Source organism: Glycine max, chromosome 14 (genome assembly GCF_000004515.6).
Source record: "Glycine max cultivar Williams 82 chromosome 14, Glycine_max_v4.0, whole genome shotgun sequence".
NCBI lineage: Eukaryota > Viridiplantae > Streptophyta > Magnoliopsida > Fabales > Fabaceae > Glycine > Glycine max.
Window position 1 is genome coordinate 49,670,282 of NC_038250.2, and position 25,451 is coordinate 49,695,732.

At 33.9% G+C, this 25,451-nt stretch overlaps 1 protein-coding gene across 8 annotated transcripts; it reads right to left on the reverse strand.

Moving 5' to 3' along the window:
* Window positions 1-9,129: 9,129 nt before the first annotated feature.
* On the reverse strand, window positions 9,130-23,478 carry LOC100811870 (ubiquitin-like domain-containing protein CIP73). 8 transcript variants are annotated; one of them, XM_041008901.1, is made up of 18 exons: window positions 23,346-23,478; window positions 22,198-22,407; window positions 21,969-22,086; window positions 21,570-21,674; window positions 21,322-21,428; window positions 21,097-21,177; window positions 20,340-20,507; window positions 20,170-20,239; window positions 19,937-20,088; window positions 15,589-15,753; window positions 15,437-15,508; window positions 14,814-14,934; window positions 14,422-14,742; window positions 14,185-14,336; window positions 13,881-14,096; window positions 11,627-12,220; window positions 9,680-9,835; window positions 9,130-9,542 (listed from the first exon to the last, which is right to left on the reverse strand). In XM_041008901.1, the coding sequence occupies exons 2-18, from the start codon at window positions 22,324-22,326 to the stop codon at window positions 9,471-9,473; spliced, it is 2,799 nt and encodes a 932-aa protein (XP_040864835.1). In that variant the 5' UTR covers window positions 22,327-22,407; window positions 23,346-23,478; the 3' UTR covers window positions 9,130-9,470. The 8 variants fall into 8 exon arrangements, with proteins under 8 accessions (XP_040864835.1, XP_006596523.1, XP_006596527.1 ...); XM_006596460.3 differs by having other exon boundaries at window positions 21,322-21,440; window positions 23,346-23,471; XM_006596464.4 differs by having other exon boundaries at window positions 21,600-21,674; window positions 23,336-23,469.
* Between the last annotated feature and the right edge of the window lie 1,973 nt (window positions 23,479-25,451).

A 25,451-nucleotide genomic window follows, 5' to 3' on the forward strand; every position in this document is an offset into this window, starting at 1 on the left:
AGAAAAAAATGGATTAATAGTGGTGTAGTCTGACTCATTATCCAAGATAAATCTTGAACTGGACATATTATTCCTTTTTCTTATATATGAAATATGGGATTTCACTAAGTCAATTCTTAAGAAATATCTAACCAAACCATGTATATTTATTTCAACAAAAGAAGCATGTGCATTCTATTTGGTTTGCTCAACCAAAAAATTATTCCGAGAATATACAAGAAGATAAAAAAAATACGAGATTGTATCCAAAATTATACAAAAAAAATATAAGAATTTCCCCCGGTGTCGAGGGAATTGGACAGATAAAGATTCAAACAAGAATTGATCTTATATAAGTCATAACATATATGGGATTTCTAAAGTTATTAATAGAGGGTAAGTTTCAAAAAATCGAAGAATTACGGACAAATATGTAAAAAAAAAAAACTAAATGGTATGAATCGAAAATTAAACATTACTATTGTAAATTGCAAATGCTCGTAAACATCCTAAAAGTTGAGACCTGTATCTTTTATTTCTTTATGATGTACACAAAAATGCAGCTAAAAAAATGCATCTCATACATTTTATGACGGTTCATTTTGTGGCCAGTAGAAATGACCACAAATCATGTATTTTTTTTTTTTGCATTAAGTGATACTTTTTTCTCACCATTAAAAATTATAAAATTTTATATTCTAACCAACTAAACTAATTTTCTCTGATACTTAGCACCTTCCCAGCATTGGGAGCATGCGATTCTAACGTGAGCTTTCGGGATTCTGTTGTTGTATCTGATGTTAAAAATGTGTCATCTAAAAACACTTGTGCCTGTGAAATTGCATTTTATTCTCATCACATTAGGCTGATGATTCAATTTCTTTTATAGGATGTAAAGGCAGAGACCTAACTCAATCCAAAAACTAGCTTAAAGAATGAGGATTACCCCTCATATATTTATGAAACTTGAATTATTTCCAACAAAAATTAAATGAGAGACTTCTGTCTGATAAAACCCCTACTCAATCGAATACACAAACATAAATAATACTTACCAAAAGATAATGATGGCTGAGATTGATAATAGTTCCTTTATAAACAAACATAAATTAATTTCTATTGTTTAAAAAAGATAGAAAGCAATGTTAAGGAAAATGTTAATCAATATGAAACAGAGAAAATGAAAACCTCAAAGAAGGATGAATATCATTGTAAATCATACTTTTCACGTATATTTCTCCTAAGAAACTCAACATATCTACAAAAACAAAAAATAAATATACTACTTCCTGTGTGATTGCAAAAATAAATTAACAATGATTTTTTTATTTTTCTTTTTCTTAATTCTTCTTTATTTATTTTAAACTAAACACTCGTATTCCACTTTATTTCTCGTATATTTCTTTTCTTTCTCCCAAAATAACCAAACACACCAGTAACGAATAATAATAAGGACTATTCACGGACATTGAAAAAAAAAGAAAAATTTATTATAAAATGTGATACTGCTTATCCTTTCTCCCGTACAGTTGTGTGCGTGTGCTGAAGTTTTAAATGCACATGTCTGGTTTGTGTGAGCCAAGTAATACAAGAAGATGCGCATATTATAAGGAATTATCTATATAGCTCAATCTGTCCTTTCGTGAGTAGGTCATGTACTGGAAAATAAGGTACAGTTCGTTGAAGGTTCACATGCCAACTATAGCATTCCAAATGTGCAAACACTTAGCTAGCCTTTTGTGTTCCACCCCCGGTACTTGTACATACTATACTACAGACCAGAAAAGGAATTTTAATTTTCTATATAATTTTTTATTTTACATAAATAGCCCGATTTCTAAGCTATACAAAGTTGCAAACTTTAAATAAAATAAAATGTTACCTAAAAAAAGTAGAATTGCCACTTATGTTAGAAGTTATTAATATATGGTTATTGGAAAAAAAAAAGGTTTTAAGAGAAAGCAATGTTTATTGGTATATGTTTTAAAATTTGTATCTAAATGCAAAACAACTATTTTTTACAAAAAAAATCATGATAAAAAGATACTTCAGTATTTGATGTCAAGGCAAGTTAATAAGCGATTAAAGAACACATTTAACAAAACAAAAAAATGTACATGATTATTCCACCAAACTTTTCGACAATGTAACAAATTATCATGTTATCAATTTTGTTGTTACATAATTTGTTAACAGTGACTAAAATAATTCAATAGAAGTATCATAAGAAATTCAAAAAAAAAAAAAAGGACTGTGAATGGCGAGGAGGGGTGTCTAGTATTATATGAGACAGTGAACCTTTAGACATCATAAGTATTTTTAAAGACTAAATTGAGTTGATGATTTTCTTAAAGAATCAAACTAAGTATTTATTGAAGTGATTAAATGTATCTGCTTTATAATTCAATAAATAAAACCATGTTGATTAAAAAGGACATATCACATATTAAAAATCATATAATATATTTTAAAACTTGTGTGCCATTGCTTTAATTTTAAATTAATAACAGATTTAACATTGTAACAAGCAATGAACCAATGAAGTAATAACAGAAGTAGTATTAGATTTGACAGCTTTCCACTACCAAAAAAACAAGATTAGATTGCGCTCCTAACCTTCAAGGCATTGCTGGATGGGAGGAGCATTCCAATCCAACGCAATTTGGGAGCATCTTACGCTCCAATGTGTTGGGTTGGGTCCATTTTCAATTGATGCACATGAAAACAAAAAGTCAATGAAGTCATGTGACTATCTATCACTAATTAAGCAGTAAAAAAATCTCTCACTAATTAATCATCACAGGAAGGCTTTTGCTCGGTCCATATTCTGTCAAATCACAGGCATAGAATCGGGTCCCATTTCGTTAGTTGGCATTTTATGCCATCCTAGATCCAGCTATTTTGCAAACAATATCAATATTAATCATTTAATCTGCTTATAATCTACTATTTTTTCTGCAAATTGACATTTAAAAATGATAAAAAGATTATACATTAATAATATAAAAAAATTTACATAATAATTCAATTATAACTTATCATATATAATAAATTTGTTAACTTTAAAATAATTATCTTAAAATAATTCTGATAATTTATAATTAAATTAATGTATACATATATTGATATGATAATATAAATAATCGTTTAAATTATTTTAAAAATCAATACACTTATTACAAATATTGAATTATGATAAAATAATTATGTAAAACTTTACATTATTAATTTTTAATGTATAACATTTTTTCTCAAAAACTTATTATAATCGATCATAAGGTCTATTGTATCAAAATAAATTATATATTTCATTTGTCATATGTGCATGTTACTCGAGTTATTATTGAAATCATATCTTATTAATAAAAAAATTGAAAAATGAAACATTTTTTTCTTCTACGTTTTCCATTCTCCATGAGAATGAAAGCATGGGAGAGATTTAGTGAAAAGGAAAAAATCATGAGAATAAAAATCAATTCCAGAAAATAAACAAAATATTGAGATTCATAAATTATTAATGTTCAAAAACCTTCCACGCAACTCCAATTTCTTGTGTACAATTCCTAAGTCCATCAAAGCATTAGCTAGGTATGTCAAAACTAAGCTTGTCACGAGCAATGTCCAATCGTATTTAAAAGGTAATATCTTCTTAAAAGATTCTATTTCATATATTTGATAAGTCATTTAAATAATTCTCAAGTAAGTTATAAGCTATTTTGTTTATAATTAACTAATTTTTAAGCTTTCAACTTTTTAACCAACATATAATTAAACTAATTTTACTGACACTCATATTGTGCTTTATCACGCAATTATATATAAGACGAAGTATTGGACGCAAAATGGCTTAACAATTATGCTCGGCAACTAAAATACACACATAAAACTCGTTGCACTTGAATGATTCAATGACCACATGTCAACGAAAAAATGAAAACGTCGAGTCATTAAGCAAAATATTTAAATAAGCCACTGTAAGGTGATTAAGTAGAAAAGGTTTATCTTAAAAAAATGAAAATTTTCACGGAATCTTTTTTCGTTCCCATAAATTTAACATGAGAATATCATTTCTTGAAAAAAAAAATTTTAAAAAAATATCTGGTTATATGTTCAATATTCTTGAGAATATCTTTTAAAATTCAAAAATAATTTAAATAAAAATACATATAAAAAAATTAATGATATTTTAAGAAATAGTTTCCCTTATTCCTATGAGAATATTTCATTTTCATCCCTTCTCGTGGAAATAAAAGTGTGAAAAACATATGATAAAACTTATAACAAGCATGGGTATGTAATATTCTCATGTTACATTATGGGAAATAAACCTTTAATCCCTAAAATAAATACACTCTTAGTTTAATATACTTTATTGCCTAAATATAATTTTATTCTTTCTATTTCATTCAAATATAATTCTGGTTTCTTATAAAAAAAAAATAGACATTTAATCCCTCTATTTTTCAAACTTTTGATTCCATCGTCAATTTCTAAATAAAAATGTTAACCACTAAAACGCTAACGTGATACTCCAATATTAATTTTTAAATTATTAATTTGATTAGTAGAACATTTGATTTAATAAAAGTTTGATTAAAAACTACTAATTATTAAGAATCTCTTTAAGTTACCTAAGAATTTAATTAAAAAAAAAACCTTATATTATAGTTTCACATGAGCAATTCAACGGTCTATGTTTACTTATTAACAGTGCACACCCTAAAAATTGACAATTAAACTAAAATTCTTAATTTTGAAAAAGAAGAGAACTAAATATTTATTTTTTTAGGAGGATTAAAATTACAAATTAAATAAAATGAAATAGAAAAATTATATTTTAGCCTACTTCCTTCATATTCCACAATGCACTTTTTTACGGTATCCACCCTAGCATGATTCATAGTGTGTTTGGTTTAAAATATGAAAATAAAAAAGATAAAAATAAAAGAAATTTTTTGAAATTAAAATAGAGTGTAAAAAGTATAGGTTCCTCTAAAGAAAATCTAAAATTTCTCTCATGCATATATTATTCTTATCTTTTCTTCCAAACACACTTTGTCGATGCATGCTATTTGGAGGGAGGGAAATGTGATACACAATACAAGATTGTATCGATTGTTCCATTACTATTGTAAAGGGTAAACTTTAGTGGAAAATCTACTGTACTCTTGGGTTTGGGGCTATGCAGACTTAGGGCTATGCAAGAAGAAGAAAAAAAGTTATAAATTACTATTATAAAAGGGCAAACTTTAGGGGGAAATCTATTGTACTCTTGGGGTTGGGGATGTGCACACTTAGGGCTATGCAAGGGGAAAAAAATAGTTGTAAATTGTAATGCAATCAGATTGAGTCAATTAATAGTGAAAATAATGGAAGCCCTAGATGTGCAAGACTATTTGATAGAAGCCTCCGCTGTCCGAATAAAGCCCAAACGAGGGTATAATCCGAAAGGACTTAAATACGACAATGGATTTGGAAGGCCGTTACAGTCTTAGAATTGGAGATTACAGTCTTGAAGATATTCAATCTGAAGGTTTAGACCTTACAGTCTGAGAATTGGAGATTAAAGGAAGAGATTGCTGATCATGCAAAAGTGCTGGCTGAGCTTGAGGCTGCACAAGCGCAAGTTGGTTGATTTGCTCAATAAGAAAATTAGTTATGTAGCTGAACAGAATATAACTCTTGTGATCATAACTCTTAAACAGAAAGTTTCCAGGTTGCAAGACCAAGAATGCAAAGATGCTTCTTGTGATCAAGATATTCAGATAAGGATTCCAAAGCTAAAGGATCTTGAGTCTAAAGCAAAAGAGTTGAGGAAATCTAGTTTAAGATTGCAGATAGAAAAATCTGACCTAGCTCAATGATTGGATTGTACCCAAATCCTTGCAAATGCATTCCTGGAAGGAAGACCCAGCAGTAGGAAGATTATACTCACCTACTCTTTTCCTTTAGTTTAGTCACTGCTTGTTAGACAATAATTTTTACCTTATGCTTTTGGGATGCAGGCAGATGCAAGAAAGTGAGTGTCTTAAACAAGAAAAATGTGTGCTTGATGAAGGAAATGAGCTACTACAGTACGATCGATGTTCATATCTTGAAGAATTAGTATATGTGCGGTGGATAAAAGCTTGCTTTACGATATGAACTAAGAAATTATCAAGCCCCACCAGGAAAAACAGTTTCAAAGGACTTGAGCAGAAGCAGCTTAAGCCCTACGTCTGAGAATGAGAAGAAAGCAAAGCAGCCTATTTTTGAAAATTCATTTGCTGCCAGAACTAACACCACAAGCCAGACAAACTTTTTGGCAAGCTAGACATCAATTAAAGACGTAGAAGATGAGCATTAGAAATATAGGTAGTAAAGTAGACAATGTATATTAACTTGTTCCGCTCTTTCCAAAGTGTTTTCCAACTTGCTCGGTTCACAAGTCGTGGATATCAGCATAAGAGCATCCACTCAAAGCCGATCTTTGCTCAAGATTTCTTCCATCCTCGCCACCGCCAGGTCGGTGTTCGCCTTCATCAGAGGCCACCTGAACTCTTCCGGTTCTAACTCAATCAAAAGGTCCAGTATTTTTCCAATGGCTTTGTTGCTCGGAGCAGGGTGGCCATGACAGGCACACGGTGGCAGCGATGGACGTAGATGAGGCGAAAAGGGATTTTAGGGTTTGGAGCAGCGGGTTGTGAAATGCGGGGTCGTTCGAGGCTCTAACGAATAGATGGTTAGATTGTTGCAATTTAAGTTTAGGAATAGAGACCATCGGGATAGAGGGAGACGCGAGTGTTAACATGATCGTCGTTGGAGGAGAAGGGGAAGCATGATCTAAGCTAGACCATAGGTGTTCTCACCTATTTCTATCCTTACAAATGATATGAATATATTCACATTTGATTTGCTTATAACCTACAATTTTCTCTACCAATTGGCATTTAAAATTTTCTCTTGTTTTGTTAAAAGAATAAGTATCATTCTGTTCTTATTGGATTGACTTGTCCATTATCTATTAACTCTAATATTATACGACCCAATTCAAATACAACGTTATAATATAACACATGTTAAACCTAAAAGGTGAGATAAATTACATTTTTACACTTAAATACTTTTAAATTAAGTCTTCTTTCTTTCTTTGAGGCACCTCCTAACAACCGGATCATAATGAAAAAAACATATTTTATGAAATAAAAACTTGATTATTGATTGAAAGGTCTATTGTATTATATATATATATATATATATATATATATATATATATATATATATATATACTATTTTTTTATCATATGTCAATGTCACTATAGAAATTATTCAAATCATATCTTATTAATAAAAAAATGGCAAATGAAAAATCATTTTCTTCTTCATTTTCAATTTTCGTGAGGATGAAAGTACTAGAGAAAAATCATGAGAACCAAAAATATCAAATCTAGGAAACAATCAAAATATTGAGATTCATAAAGAAGGGTCCAAAACTCTACCAAACAACTCCAATTTCATGTGTACAATCCATAAGTCCATCAAAACATTAGCTTGATATGGTCTAAACTAACACGACAATCGTGTAATCTTTAAGTTGTTAAAATTATTGAAACCTAACCAACCTTAAACTAAGGTAAACATTCTTTATTAAGGTCTTTTAGCTTAGCTAATGAATCTCTCGTGAACACATGTCATGAGTAAAGACCAGTCATATTTAAAAGGTAACGTCCCCTCATAAGATTCTATGCATTTTATCCACAACATTAATGTATTTTTAGTAAGTCACTTAAGTAGCTTATAAGTTATTTTGACCATAATCAACTTGATTTTAAACTTTCAACTTATAGTTTATACTTTCTTTTATTCCTATTTAGAAGACTCAAATTAAAAATTGTTTGTTCATTTTTATAAAATAAATCCACAATTTCTATTGCACTAATTTATTTTTAGGCTAAATTCTCTTTATTAATTGTATTGTAATAAAATTTTCAAAAAAAATGTATTAGAAAATTATACCATAAAAAAAATGTATTGAAAAATTAGAAGAGATACAAATTTAAATTTCAAACATATTTATTATTATCAACTAAATTAATCACCTTTTATAATTTTAATAATTTTAATGAATTAGGTAATTGTTAGCACAGAATTCTGGCTGCAGAGAACGGTGTAGGCCCCTTTACACAATAATCCTAATAGATGTAGGGTGTGTTGTACTCATTTACCAATCTACAGATTGAAAATCTATTGAACAGCCGAAAACAAACACTAGTTGACTTCATATCGTCGCAACACAACTAAACTTGATAATGCAATTGTCGAAATTCACAATAGTATTGCCCACTCGTCACATTTAGTATTACGTAATTTCTCAACCTTTTCTCTATTGAACTTTTTTAAAAAAAATAATCATACATACCAAAACTCATGAGATTAATGAGACAACTACACGCTACAGAAGTGCTGAAATATTTTCTTAGTAGAGTCCCCGGTCTACAAAATATACTTCAATTTCCTGAATGATTTTTTCTGAAATATACTTCAATCCATAAACTTGTCCTAGTGGTATTCTTCCGACACCCAACAAATTTTTTTTACATCCAACATATTTAAAAAAAATTATAATTTTATCCTTTTTTCCTTCTTCATTCCTATACAAGTTTCCTCTCCTCCTCCACTGTGAATAGACTGCCTCATCACTGATAAAAAAAAATTTACCTTCATTTACTCCATACAAATTGATGATTCATACGGATTGTTAATCCATATACATGAAATACACAAAAGAAAAAATATAGACAACAGAACTCACGATGACAATAGCAAAACGAAGGCAGACACCAACAACGAGCACATAGATTAATGAAGACAACCACGAATTGACAAGATGAGAGAATTTGGGGAGAGATGAAAAACACATGAATGAATGATGTATACAAACAGATTCTCAATTTGCATTTCACATTTAAGCATGTCAATGAAAGTGGGGCAAAATTTATTTTTCACTCAATGATGGATGTAGAAGAAATGATGTCGGGTGCAGAAAGAAAATCCCCTTGTCCTAAGGAATGAGCAATTCAACACCTCCCACCCCCTCCCACCCAAAAAAAAAAATTAATGCAATCAATTTCAGTCATTTAGCACTGAAAATAAAATAATGGAAGCGCTAGATGTACAAGACTATTTGATAGAAGCCTCCACACTGTCCGAAATAAGCCCAAACGAGGGTATAATCAGAAAGGGGGCATAAAAAATATAACAATGGAAGGCCATTAAACGCCTCAATGCTACATTTGAAACAACCGTCTGGCATGTGGTGTATGCTAATTTTCTCACATGATCTGGAAGTCCGTCAAAATGATTAATTATTCAGGGCACGACACGCAAAACTCGTTCTCTAGAAGGACTTTCGGGAAGGTTAAGATTTGGGACACAATAGAAGGACTTTCAGGAAGGTTGAGATTTGCAACACAATAGAAGCAATGAAGCATATGTATTCATACAAGCTAAAATTAGACATTGTCCGTTTCAGAATGTCCCTCGAGCAGCTTACTTACATCAAATCGCAACATATCTACATATTCCTGCACAGCCAAGAATGTCAATTTTTTATGAGACTGAGCACAAATCATCATGAAAAAAGCTTAGTGGGTTGCATTTAAAGGCAGTGCAACAAACAACTTTCAGCTCGCAAAGGACAAATATCATTAAAACGACTTACCCTGGCAAGACTCTCATTGCTGCACAACTCATCCAGAAGATCATTAGAAGTGCTTCCACTGCCAGATAGCTGGACAGCAATTTCAGCTACAGCACGGAAAATATCAGTAGAAGGACCCAGGTGCTCAATCCTCTCAGCCAGTGGTTGAAGGTAAAGCTGGAGAAGACAAGGAAAAAGTCACATTAGGACTACTGTTCTAGCATTTCAGCTTAGAAAATAAAATATTAATATTGCTGAGGTATTCCCCCAAAAAAAGACAACACAAGTGTTTATTCTAAGAAGCGATCTATGTTCACTTACAAAAACTTAGCTAGATCTTACTAATGTTTTTCATAGTCCAAAATATGTTGAACATCCTACAGCCATTTTCCCAAAATTCAATGCAAGGCAAGAGGTGTCAGATACACAAAGATGATGGTTATGATACAATAGTACACAAATGGCTTGCAAAAGTAATACAATACTCATACAAATACTTGCCATGTCATGCATGAAACATTAAAGGTCAAAATGGGCAAGCCAGGCTATGCCTAACTCATGAACCAAGCAAAATTTTTCATTGCACATTGCCTTCCCCGTGTACATCTAAACTTGAGTTAATTCTCCAAACAAAACTTAAAGTTAATGCTTTAATTGATAAGTCCTGAGTCTCAACTTTTCCTACATCAACATTTCAAAATCCTAGATATAATAGAATACTCAGAAACAAATGAATTGTTATCTTCATTTAATGATAATTTCCATTTTCAAATTTAGGAAGTATCATAATCAATCACAAATGATACACCAGTTGTTGCTGAAAAGGATATACATGCTAATAACTTTTGAAGGATCCTAACCAATCCCAAAAGTTTTTTTTTGTAGGGGGATGTTCAGTCCATTTAACTTTAATAATAAAGAAAATTAATCTAAAAAGAAACATTAAAAGGGGTTGATTTACAGGCCACACAGACTTGCTAGCCGTGTCAAAGGTCTGTAAGTTTATGGCCCTAACTCTCATAGGTAATTGAGTCACCCAGGCTGGCCCAGCTGCCAAAGCCATTTTAACAGTTCCATCTTTCAACAGAAATAGCACAGGACACCTTGCATTCAAGGCTGAGACTAGGGTGCGTAAGTAAACTTCTTACGCACCGTGCGAAAGGATCAATATATATCGTTAGATTAAATGGACAGCGTAGATTTTTTTTTCCTTTTTGCATTTTTTCTTTTCTTCTTTTCTGTCTTTCCAGATTTGTCCCTAATCTTTCTCTCACATTCCAATTCAAACAACATCCCTCAATACAGCGGAGACAGCGAGGAAGCCGCCGCCGTAGGTCCGGTGGTTTCTGCCAGCGAGGCGACAAATCACTCTCGGCCTCTCGGAAGCCCAGCGGCGGGGGCGGCACCTCCATCATCTCCGTTCTCACTCTCGATCCTTCCACGCTTACCGTCACAAACTCGTACGACGTCGCGACGGACTTCAAAAAGGAGAGGAGAAGAACGGCAGAGAAGGGGAAGAGAGAAGAGAAAGGGTAAATTTGGAAAAGTAAGAAAAAGAAAAAAAATAGAAAGAAAACAGAAAAAAAAATTGGATCGTTGATTTAAAATTAATCAAATCTAACGGTTAAAAAATGACCATAATAACTTTTGCACGGTGCATAAGAAGTTTACTTACGCACCCTAGTCTCAGCCTTCATTCAAACAGAAACAGAACTAGAAAAAATTGTTAGGGGGAAGGGGGGCAATTTCTTTTTTAATATGTATGTTAAGTTTATTTATCTTTTTTTTTTGGGGGGGGGGGCTGCCCCTGTAGGCTTACCATAAGACTAACATAAAAAGGCTATGTTAAAAAGGACTTGCATCTAGTGCCAAAAGAAAAGTTATGGTTCTTAAAAGTTCACAGAAATTACCAAACATGGAAGTGCAGCAATACAGCCAATGACTTTCTTATAACAAATGGATACAAACCTGTAAACTTTGATTATCAGAATATTCATCTCTGTCAACTGTTCCATCTCGGTAGGGTGCATGGGGTTCAGCTTCTTCAGCAGAGAATAGTGAGGAAGGATTTCCCCCACCAAGGGCTCGAGATACAATGGGCATCATCTGTTGAAACATCCTTGAAATGTCAATACCACCACCCTGCCCTCTTTCCGTTCCAGCAAACATATTCCCCACATCCTGACTGCCAACCTGTTGGACAATTTGATTAACCGTGTTCATCATCTGCGGGCTCTGGGTGAACTGATGCAACATATTCCTCAGGCCATCAGGTGAGTCAACTCCAGTTTGCTGTGAAACTCCTTCCAACAAACCATTCAAGGCAGGACTATGTAAAGCCTGAGACATTAAACCAGCCACATCAATTGGACGATCACTGGAGGGCAAGGGCCGCTGGGATGGCCCATTAGCATTTCTTGAATTCAAACCGGATCCATGACTTGCAAGAGTTTGCAATATATGTTGACCATCTGTTCTGGTTTGCTGATTTTGATTGACAGAAGAACTGGATGATCCATCATCAGCACCTTTACTTACAGGAGGTTGAAGTCTAGTTCGCCTCTGTTTTGGCATGCAAATTTATCAAGGATAAGTCAAGAATATAGTTATGCAATGTGATAAAAAAAAAATGAAGATCAGAGATATAGAATTCCTAATTCCTAATCATGACAATCAAGGGTCTGTGCTAATGCACAAATGTGTTAATGTTCACAATGCATTGCTGACAATGGATTAAAATACTATTTTGTCCCCAGAAAGATTTAGGGTCACTCACACTAGTCATTAAAAGATGAAAATCAACTTTTCATCCATTTAAGTTGAAAAGGTTGGCAAATTTAGTCCTTTTTCACATCAATTTAATCCCTAAAAAGGATTAAATTGATCAACATTTTCATTTTTCAGGGACTAATGTAACTATCCTCAAATCTTTCAGGGACTAAACTGGTATAGGCGCTAATAATGTACCAATTTAAGTAGCACGACAGTTCAAAATTTCATTACTTTTGCTTTTTCTTTACAATATGTTGCTGCCTCCAAATGGCTTGTTTTTCACCATCGAAATACATGGTCATAACTTCATATATTACAATTTACAGGTAAATCATTATTGCCATTCAACAGCCCTGGGTGTAAAATATTTAAAATACAATCAAATGTTTCCAGGCAAGCCCCACACAAATAGTGAAGTGGGGGATACTTTCACTCCCATCATGCGGATGATGCCAGGACAGATGCTTTATCTTCATAGGGTGGACAGCACAATAAACACGTCCCTATCATGGCAAACTGTTGGCTTGAGAGAATTTTTTTGTTCACTTTTAAATACAAAAATGTCACATTGTTTTTACTTTGTTTCCTGTTTTCAAAAATTTATATAACAGTGAAAACAATAAATTTGCTTTCATTGTTTCCTAATCCAAATCTTTGACAACAAAACAAGAACAAGGCGACATTTTTGTAATCAGAAATGAAAACAAAAATGAAAATGGATAACATTTTCTCAAACAAAATGGCCCCTAAAATTTCTGTTAATTTATATATAACATCCCCACACATTAAATTTAATACAGCCCTGCATTTGTTTCAAAATTAGCTTGTCAAATGAATGTTTTAAAATTGCTGCAAATTAACATCCAATTATGAAAGCATAATGAAAAAAATTCAGTTTTAAGCAGCAGCATGGCTAGGCTACATCAACCTGTTAATGCCTGCCCGAGGAATGGGAATATGGGATGCATAGCAAAAAGTCAAAGGGACACATCAAACTATATATACCAACATCTAAGGAGGCATATGATCAACCAGTGTCATAAAACAACCAAATTCTAAATCTAAATGATTTCAGTTTCTAACAAATACATAATATATATATTTCTGCCGTTGCCAAGACACAAGCCTACATGACACAATATCCAAATCCTAAGCCCTATAAGCTACTTGTGCTAATTTTAAAAAGATTTTCAAATTGATTACTTCGGAATATAACGTCATGATATAGATAAAATATAGAGGGATGGTATTGCAGCAAAATCATAATAGAATATAACTTCAAAAGGCAAATATGAATTTTAAGAGAATAAAAAGACTCATCCAGCAGCCTTTTAAATGAAAATAACATTCCAAGTTCCAACATTATAGCAAACAAATCTATTTGCATTGCATGACACATCAATTGGAAAATTCAGGCTTCTAATTCACAAAATAATAACCGTAAACTTACCTTGCGCTCTAAACCACCCACACCCAATCCTAGTGGAGCAGCTTTGGCAGGTTCAGTTACATTTTGTCTTTCACTTACAGCCAGAACATCTTGTTCTATTTCTGGTTTTACTATTGTTTCTCCACTAGAACAACTTTGTAAATCTTGGTTGGAAGAACTTGAAACAAATTTGTCAACCAAAACATTACTTGAGGTTTGGACTGCCTCGGTTTGGACCTAGCAGTGATTGAGAGGTAGATATTAGTCAATTAAAAACTATGATGTACAAGACAGATGAATCACCAAGTATGTGCAAAAGCATTACCTTCTGTACTTCACTTTCAGAAGTGCAGCCAACTGAGGAAGCACTGATAGCCCCAAAACCATTCACGTCCACGGTATCTTGCTGTTTGTTTACTGTAGGAGGTCTTGATTCAGATCCAGAAGACAAGTCCCTGCTGTTTGATTCCATTTGACCTGAATGGATACAGAAAAAAAGTGTTTTGAAATTAAATGCTAATGTATCAAGACTACATACAATGAAACAATAATTGGTAATTACCTGATGGAACTGTGTTATCTCCTTGCATATTACCAACAACGTTTCTAAGGCGAGAATTGATTTCAGCTAAAACAGATGACAATGAAGCTGAATCAGAAGGTGGCTGTGAGGTAGAAATACCAAACCCAGTTTGTGTGCTACTAGAGACTCCAACACCAGGAGGGTGTGATGGGATAGTTGCTGCTATGACATTTCTAACAGGTAATACCCGTGTTGAACCTGAATCACCAGAGCCAGGCTCATTATGGTGTTCACTTCTTGTCCCCTCGCCATTATTTTCCCTAGAACCAATGGCTGAAACAATTGGTGCAAGAGAGGTACCTGGTATGAAGCAAATTTAATAGAAGTTGAATATTTCATAGGTGGGTTGAAGTACAATTAGTTTTGTTTACCAGCATGTATATGAATGTTTACGTTCCTAGGAGCATTTCCAATTCCAATGGTGCCTAAAGTTGCAGGAGTTGAGGGGGGAACTGGACCACCAAAGAGGGAGCTTGTCTGAAGTGGAAAAGGCTGAAAATAGCACAACTTCATCAGAACCAGAAATAGTAAATGTAAACTATCAAACAATCCACATAGATAGGAATGTGATCATCATATATATGTTACAGTGTCATCCAATCATGGATTGTCGTGTATGATAAGATTATTGACTTCTATAATAATTAATTTAACAGCATATCTAGGGTGATTTTAAATTGGTTGAAAGCATATCTTATATTAAACTTATTATATATGAGTCCAACATAAAATTTACTTTTCAATATGAAGAGTTGAAAGAAGTTATCAATTTCTTTCAATCTTCAACCCTTTATCAACAATCTATTTATCAGTAAACCATGCTAATCATGTATAATTTACAGTTTCCAGTTCTGAAATATCAACAATGTATAGTTTATTGAATGTCAATCAGCTTGATTGAAAGTTTGAAAGATCATCCAATGCTTAAATGATTAAACTTGGCATGTGGCATCACCATTAATGAAATCAGAATAGATCAAAATGGCTGACAAACCTGCACCATTATTGGATTTGGCCCTGATGGAGAGATGTAAACTGCTGGTCCAGCGTTAACAACAGATTCTGCCTGAAATTTGAAAGTGAACATGAATGATATGTTGACACAATAAAGTAATCCAAATCACCAAAGAAACGAATGAAACATACAGAAGACTGTCCCATACGCAGTGTCAACATTGTTCGGCCAAGTTCAAGTAGAAGTGCACCCAAATGCTGCATAGCAAGTCCTATTTGCACTGATTCTGATTGTATTTGACCCCTTATGTGCAGATCAGCAGAAGTACCTTCTCTTTCCAAGCGCCCTGCAATATGCTAGAGTCGCAAATTACAAGTAAAACGTAATCAGATAAGATAAAGGAAGAAGATAGTAAGGCTAGTTCATTCTAACAAATCCTACAATGAAATATGCACTTCATCATCATAACATTTTTAGGTTAAATAGAAGTAAGATTAATGTATCGTTACATCTGCTTATATGGCTACAATCAAGGATGGACACTAAGATATCAGAAGACTTGAGGTTTTATAACAAGAGAGTTTGCAATGAATACATCTCTCAAATACTAAGTGCATGTTTGGATTACCGTTGTAAAGTGCAAACAAAAGCATGTTCCGACTATAAGATACAAAGGATATCCATCTCCAAATTTCAGCACCCTCCAATGGAAAACAACGGTAATCCAAACATAGCTTAGTTGTCTTCATATCCAATCTGAAATGGATTTGACCAGGTATCCAAGATATATTAAGAAGGTTTAAATGACACTGCATAATATGTGTTTGGGTGTCCCAAAATTGATCAAATGACGCAATGGATAAAATTGCATGTCTTTTCACAGTCCAACAAGACCAAGCTCTGCTAAGATTGGTAAACATCCCAACATCAAAGTAAAGGTTTAGTTAGATTCAATAAGTTTATTGCAGATAAAGGCCCTAGACTAGGGAAAGTCCTCAATTATTTTCAGTCCACATAAATTAAAAAATTTGACCATCAGCCTCTCAAATGAGCATACCCAAAATGCCAGTCATTTTAATGACATTTAAGTTCCTCCAAACACAAATATATAGCACATTCATGCTTTTAAGGTACTACTGATTAAAAGAGTGATGAAATTTTATTTTGCCCAAAATTTAAAATTATTTAGGATTATCCTATGCAACTTCAATCCATTGCCCTATCATCTTGAAAGAAACTACTCAGACCATTGCCCTATCATGTTGCAGTCCAAAATTACTGATTGGGGTCCAAAGCCTTTTCGAGTTTTCAATGCTTGGTTGCATAATAAAGATTTTAATAAGGTGGTGAAGGATTTTTGGTCTGCAAACCAGCCTATGGGTTGGGGGGGTTTTGCTTTGAAATGTAAATTGCAGAAACTCAAACATAGGCTTAAAGTTTGGAGCAAGGACCAGTGTGGGGATCAGAGTAGTAAGGTGAAACTTATTCAGCACAAGCTGAATGTTTTGGAGAACTCCTTCATAGCTCAACCTACTGAGCAGCAGGTTCAAGAGCTGAAGAAACTTCAATCTGATCTTTGGGAGCAATCTTTTATTCAAGAATCTATGCTGCGTCAGAAATCCAGGTGTAAATGGCTTAAACAGGGAGACAGTAATTCCGCTTATTTCCACAAAATCATCAACTCAAGCAGAAGAAGGAATACTCTAAGGGGGATGCATATCAATGGAGGCTGGGTTGATAAACCCACAGTTATTAAGGAAGCAGTTCTCAAGCATTTTAAAGACAGATTTGCAGAACCTTGTGTGTCTAGACCCAACTTAGATGGAGTTCTGTTCAGAGTCCTGTCTCCTTCTCAAAGTGAGATGCTGGTGGAAGCTTTTAAGGAGGAGGAGATAACTAATGCAGTGTGGGCTTGTGGAGGTGATAAAAGCCCAGGGCCTGACGGGCTTAACTTCTGCTTTATCAAGCATTTCTGGAAGATTCTGAAACCTGAATTCCTCAGGTTCTTCTCAGAGTTTCATGTCAACGCAGTCATCCCCAAGGGCCTTAATTCATCTTTTATTGCTCTCATCCCCAAAATCAAAGATCCCCAACTCCTTACTGACTTTAGACCTATATCCTTAATAGGATGTGTCTACAAAATTATTGCTAAAGTCCTAGCTAATAGGGTCAGCAAGGTCATGTATCATCTTATAGATGAAAGGCAATCAGCCTTTGTTAAGGGCAGACAGCTGCTTCATGCAGTTTTAATTGCTAATGAGGTTGTGGAGGAGGCTAGGAGATGCAAGAGACCTTGTTTGTTGTTTAAAGCTGATTTCGAAAAGGCATACGATTCCGTGTCTTGGCAATTCCTCTTTTATTTGATGAGAAGAATGGGTTTTCAAGATAGGTGGATAGGATGGATTAAAGAATGTTTGTCATCAACTTCTATATCCATTCTAGTGAATGGCAGTCCCACACCTGAATTCAAACCCCAAAGAGGGCTGCGACAAGGGGACCCCTTGGCTCCTTTTTTATTTAATCTAGTAGCTGAAGGGCTGTCAGGAATGATGAGAGAAGCTATTTCTAAAAACCTTTATCACAGTTTTCTTGTAGGGAAGAATAAGGTCCCAGTAAATATGCTCCAATTTGCTGATGACACTATATTCTTTGGGGAACCTTCTATGGAAAATGTCTCTGTTTTAAAAGCTATGCTCAGAGGTTACGAGTTGGTATCTGGCCTTAGAATTAACTTTGCCAAGAGTCACTTTGGAGTAATTGGCCAATCTCAGCAGTGGTGTCGATCTGCAGCTGAGTTCCTTAATTGTGGATCTCTTCAGCTTCCTTTTACTTATCTAGGGATGCCCATTGGAGCTAATCCGAGAAGGTTAATTATGTGGGAGCCCATTTTTCGAAAATTCGAGGCCAAGCTTAACAAGTGGAATCAGAGGAAAGTCTCTATGGCAGGCAGAATTACTTTAATTAATTCTGTTTTGACAGCCTTGCCTTTATTTTATCTGTCTTTCTTCAAAGCTCCTTCAGCAGTGTTAGTGAGGCTGACTTCAATCCAAAGGAATTTTTTGTGGGGAGGAGGTGCTGAAGGGAAAAAGATCGCTTGGATGGCTTGGGATCATATATGTACTCCTAGAAATCAAGGAGGTTTGGGTATCAAAGCTATCAAGGATCTTAATAGAGCCCTTCTTATTAAATGGAAGTGGCTGATGTTCCACCAATCAGACCAATTGTGGTGCAGAATCCTCATCTCAAAATACAAAGGATGGAGAGGGTTGGAAGAGAATTCCCACAGGCAGTCTCATTCCTTTTGGTGGTCGGATTTGAAGGCTGTTTTACTCCATAGCAGCATGGATGGGATTCGTAACCAGATTAAATGGAAGCTCGGCAGTGGCGATCAAATTTTATTTTGGGAAGACTCATGGATGGGTGATGGAAGACCCCTTAGAGACAGATATCCTGATTTGTATCAAATATCTTCTCATAAAGCTGAGATAGTGGGAAACTTGGGGTCCTTTGGAGAAGCAGGGTGGCAGTGGAATTTCTCTTGGAGGAGGAACCTCTTTGATCACGAGGTGGTTAGTGCTTCAGACTTTATAGATCAGGTTTCAGCTTTATCACCTAATGCAGCTATGAAGGATCAGTGGGTTTGGGGTGCTGATCCAAAAGGAATCTTTACTACATCCAGTGCTTACCAATATATTAGAGATGCTCAGTCAACAGCGTATCAGAATCATGCTTTCAGCCAGTTATGGAATATAAAAGCTCCTCCGAAAGCCTTATCCTTTGCTTGGAGACTGCTGTGGGATAGACTACCGACCAAGGAAAATTTATCTAGACGACAAGTCGTGCTGGATAGTGACCAATGCACCTTTTGCCAAAGCCAAGTGGAATCGGCCTCTCATCTTTTCTTCTCTTGCAAAAAGATTATGCCATTGTGGTGGGAATTTATGTCTTGGGTCAAGGAAGCCAGAGTCATGCATTGTAGGCCTCTGGACCACTTCACTCAGCACATCTCTTTGGCCGCTTCGCAAGCTATTAATAGAAAGTGGAAGGTCTGGTGGGTAGCGGCCACAGCCTCTATCTGGAACCACAGGAACGCTATGATTTTTAAAAATCAACAGTTTGATATTTCCAAGTTGGTGGACGATGTAATTTTTCTCGCCTGGTCTTGGTTGAGGGGGTGGGAAAAGGACTTTGCCATTCCGTTTCATCAATGGTCATCATCTATGTCCTTTGCCTTCTCCTAGTGTGGGAAGGTTGGGTGGTTTTTTGTTCGGTCTCTAGTTGGAGAAGTTTGTGTAGACTTTATTTTCTAATCTCAGCCTATGGCTTTTATTTGTATCCTTGTAGTACCCCTGGTACTATCCTTATATAATATATGATATTTTGGCCGTTCAAAAAAAAAACTTCAATCCATTCTTATTTTTTTAATAAATCTATAATGTATTTATACTTGTAATAAACATCTTATAGTTGCAGATAATAGAAAGATATTTTTATCATTAAGGTGAACATGAATATTAGTAAATGGGATGTGTTAATTACAGATAGTGCAGCAACAGCTTGACCACCAAGTAACTGTTCTGCACGATGCAAGACAGTGCTTAATGCTTCAAGTGTCGGCAACCCTTGTACATTAGAAGGCAATTCCACTAGCTGATCTCTAGGGTTAGCAGATGAAAGATTTGATTGATAACCTGCATAAGCATTAAGCAAATATAAATATTTCAATTTCTTTAAAATTAAAAATAAAAGAGCAACAATTTCAACATCATCACCATTTTGTGTTAGTATCTGTTCCATGCGATTCATAAACTCAGACAGTGTGTTCAGTGAATCAGGAATTGGCTGAAATGATGGAGAAAGAAAGAAAGTTGAACATCATTGAGAATGTGTTAAATTTCCACAGGAAAAAAATAAGCATCCAAAAGAGAGGCCATGTTCCTACTGCATTGAGAGAAGGAATGGGTATGGTCCCTGCCGCCACAGGAATCTGAACAACATGAGAGACAGATTGAAATGTCGGGCCATGAAATGTCTGTCCAGATGGTGCCTGATTTCCTGCTGGGTTTTGATTTCCAGCATGCATTCCATCAGTTTCATTCCTTGGCTGAACCTGACCAAATAGATTGGGTCCCAGTTTAGGTCAAAGGATATATAGTGCATAATGCACGTAGCAAAACAACATATACTAACTTCATAGTACATTAGTACAAGTCTGTGTTCTGTATCAATTCTATTCACAAATTAAATTGATGACAATAATTAAGAGAGTTTAACAATGCCATGTTAGTATTGTAAGGAAAAATAAATATCTATACATTAAACCAAAAACAAAAAATGGAGATTCCATAATTTAAGATAAATAACCATTCATAAGATACTTGAGATTTGACACCATTATGACAATAGATAAAATATTTGTACACTATGAAACACAAGCCACTTGAAATAGATACCACAACATGCGGTTGCTTCATGATCTAAGAAGATGAAATCGAAAAAAGGAAAGCAAATATAACTATGCAATGTTGCAAGGAGAATTCAAATAAAGAGAAATCTAAACAATAAAATGGATGTTAAATTAATTCAGTCCCTCGTGGCTAAAAAAATTAACAATGTGCATACAATAGTCCAGTAAATCACACAAATGATAGAAAATATAACAATACATGATCATCTATTCAAGCAGGAGTGGTACTAACTGAAGAAGTTTGCGTAGCATTAGGACCACTAATTGTGCTCTGGCCACTGTTTCCAATAGAATTTAAAACATGCCCAATAACCTGAAAACAAAACACAGCAATACATAATGTTCCTTAAGCAATATCAAATCACACCATTATTGCCAAGACCTACATGAAAACAGAATAGAATAGAATGCATGATATGAACTGCATAAGATAGATACAAAGAACATGGTAACAAACCCGAGTGAGGTCATGAACAATTCCTTCACCTTGTTCACCCACATTAAATGTTCCCAGAACAACACTATGTGAAATTTGCCCAACACGATTACGAGGAGCCCCTGAGCCTACACCATTTCCTTCCAAATAATTAAATTTATCAGCAGCATAGTAAAATACTACAACATATGTCTGGTATTTAAAAAATGATTAAAACCTGAAGGGAGAAAAAAACAAAAATGACCATCAATTGCAGCCTTAAGTTATACCTCGGTTACCACTTGTACCAGTTGACTCACCAGAACTCATACCAGAAGCCTGAGACTGATTTGGTTGTCTTTCAACTAAATGCAATGTATGCCCATTCTCAACATCTTAAATGGTTAAGGATTAGCTTATAATATAAATAAATGAGTGACGCGGTGTGATTTCAAATACTAACTCATTTCACCATTTATGAAAAATTCTTCTACAGGCCACAGCATTTCCTTCTGTCAAGCAATCCAATTTTAAAAAGCTAAACCAATAATGGTGTTGAATAAAGAGAAGACACTGAACATAAATAATGCTTTAACTTACAAGATAAAAAAAATCATGTTAAAACTAAGAAAAGTCCAGGTACATTAAGCATTATGCTGATGGGAAAAAAATTACAATTTGAAGGATACGATACTCAGAAAGAACATGCTCATCCTTTAAGACTTTTCCTCTAAATATCAGCCGTTGCTGATTAACAGGAACACCAATTTCATTTGCAATTTTCTCTTTGAACAATGAAACAGGCATCTGAAATGATTTTGAAGACAAGTTTTTGGGTTATACCCTAGCCTACATATATTTACCTCAAAAATAGGACTCGAAAAACACAAGAATGACAGGAATAGATATATAGCTTACATTTTTGTCCACTTGAAAACTGTAGATGCGGGAATCTAGAGTCTTGATATTGAGCTGAACAGTTGAATCGGAACATTCTGCTGAAATGTTTCCAGTACTGGAGCCTTCATTGGAGGACTGACCCGCCATGCTGTTGGTTCAGCTGCAAAGTCTTGGACCAAGGAATTCGACAGAACTGACCCAGAAAATACGATGCCAAAGTAGCTGCAACTGCAACACAATGCAGATGTAGGGCCATAATAATCATTCAATGAGTGAAAGAGATCCATCGAGGAATCAGAAGAAACCCCAAAGCAGAACTTCCAAAGCATGTGGCAATATATTATATCGTATTCTACTTTAACCATAAACAGGACAGTGCAGTAAAAACAGCACAATAACACACTATGCTTGTATGGCCAGTGATGCAACATATCTAACACATCAGTGTGCAAAAAAGATATGCAATGTAAAACACAGTAAATTTTCATATTCAATCATTAAATTGTAAAATCCAGTAAATAACAAGTTATCACTGTAATGCAAATATAGAATATGATTATACTATCCATCCTTTTATTCATCCAAACGACTCATAAAGAAACTCGGTGTCATTGGACATATCAATTAGGTTTTTGGGAACTAACAGATGTTGATGATACATTTATCCAAACATAAAAACATCTAGCAACCATTACAATAATGTTGCCTGATGCATATGCAATCAAGACACGCCACTAAGTCTATGTTTGTATCCAATAAAAACCAACACAGAACATATTTGAGATTCGTTAAAGCAATTAGGTATATAAAAGCCTGAAAGATAGGTCAGATTTTGATAGTCCAGTTACAGTGGAAAACAACTACGAAATTGAAACAAGAATCAGGAGATCTGAGTTAAAAGAAAAAGAGTAGCATCCATAATTACATTAGGAATAGTATATGAAAGTGCGATTGAAGGTTGAGAGCACGGGGAACTAAAAGTACCAAGGTTGAGTAGAGGAAGTTGGCGTGGCTATTGTAAAGAAGCGAAATGGAGTAAGAGAAAAAGAAATAGAAGAGGTGGTAAGATCTGCGTCAGGAAGATTCTAGAGAGCTTTGGGCGAAAAAGAAAAAGAAAAGCAGAAAGATTGGGAGAGAGAAAAGAAAAAGTGCCCACCTTGACTCACCGGAGATGAAGATGGATTGAAGGTTATACGATCTTTGGAGAAGGGGACGATGCTACTGCTAGCTAATCAGTAATCACCAATGCATAAACACAACACAGCACATGCCTTCGTTCCAAAGTTTTCATTCCTCGTCATAGACTATCAAATAGGGGCAACAAGTCCTCTAGAAGTCCTTCTGGACTGGACTGGACTGGCTACCCTCCTCGGCCCATTCTGGCCCAGTTTCTGCCGGCCTGTACAAAACTTTTAAACAATTAATTACAACTAATTTTAGATATATTTTAGAATCGTATTTTTTTAATTAAAAATACTATTCTTAAATATTTAAACTCACTATTTAAGAACAATACTAAAAAAATATATTAAACAATAAAAATTGACAAACTTTTAAATATATCAATATAACTTCAATGAGAATGAGTATTTGTATATCAAACTTTACTTTAAATGAAATTTTTTGCTTATTTTTTAAAAAGATAATTTTTTGCTTATTTAAAAAATAAGCAAAACATATCTACTATAAAAAGAAATGCTTATTTTAAAATTATTTATTTGAATTTTAAACAAAATGATTCATTATCATTCAAGTAACATGGACAAATAATCTAATAGTTATGTTCAAATGACATACAAAATATCATTTAAAAGTCATAAAATGAAATTCACTATATAAACATTAATTATAGTTTAACAATATTAAAGTCTTAAAAATATCAAAGTGTCAAGTCAACCTACATAATTGAAAATCAAATTACTAAACAAATATAACATTAAATTCTAAACTACAACATCCAAATTTTTAAGTGTCAAGCTGAAATTATTGTTGTTGTCCATCAAAAATATTGAGTTGTGAACTATGAAATCTAAAACAAGTACTTATATCTCAACATCATCATTATCTTCATCTATAATTAAATAATAATAATAATAATAATGTTAGCATTAGCATTGAATATTTTTTAGAAGTGGTATAGTAATAAAGTATTTGCAAGTAATACAATACCTAATTATTCAAAGCAAATCAATCAATTTTGGGTTACAAATAGTGCTTGAACATTGGCCAAAAAAAGCAATAATATACTTGTTAAACACACCAACATCAATGTTAAATGCAAACTTACTAGCAATTGTTGTAATTGGAATGCTTAACACATCACATGTCCGTATTTAATGATTTGGATAACACTCTTGATGGTCCTTCCAATAGCTCAAAACATCCAACTTTAGAAAAAAAAAACTTTGGCTCAAGGGGTGTCTCAATCAAATAAAGATCCAAATCAAACTTATTAGGGACATTAACATTTTGGCTCACAAAATTGATATATTCTTATGACATTATTAGAAAAATAAATAAATTAACAAGTACACTAGATTAGATATAAACTAACAAATACAAAAGATTGATAACAAATACAAATAATTAACTTACAATGCATGGATCCATGTCTTCCATCCCTTGATTGAAATCTCGTTCAACTAGAGGAACAATTCGGGAACTTGATGCATCCGATGACATTCACATATTCTTCAAAAAGTTTGTCCATCTTAACTCTTATGTTTCCTACTTTTTCATTACAAGTAAAATTATCAAGCTTTGAATAATAAAATTGAAGTGCTTCAAGTTTCATCAGCGGGTGAAAAATCATAACAATTAAGAGAATGAGACTATATCACTCCAATAGTTGCTAAAATTTTCCATCATCTTCTCCATCGTGTCTTACATTAGTGCATCATCACTTTTGAGTGTTTCCCACAACAACCATTTAATTTTCCATACTTGCATAAAGTATTCATTAGAGGTTGGATAATATGTACTTGAAATCAAGTTAGTTGTCTTACAAAATGTCCTAAAAATTTCACACATCTTTTAGCTCTTTTTCACTCTTCACTTCATAAACAATAGTTGTAGTTTCCATCATGAATGGTGAAATTGTCAAAAGCACAACAATACTTAGTAGCACTTTTGAGCATGACAAAAATGTAAGTCCATCTAAAAGGTACATTTAACTTCAAGCCTACCTTAGTATCAATACTTCTCACTTGAACAACACATTATCTAAATGCTATTTTCTAGCCTTTAATGTTTTTCACGTGTTTAATGTTGTC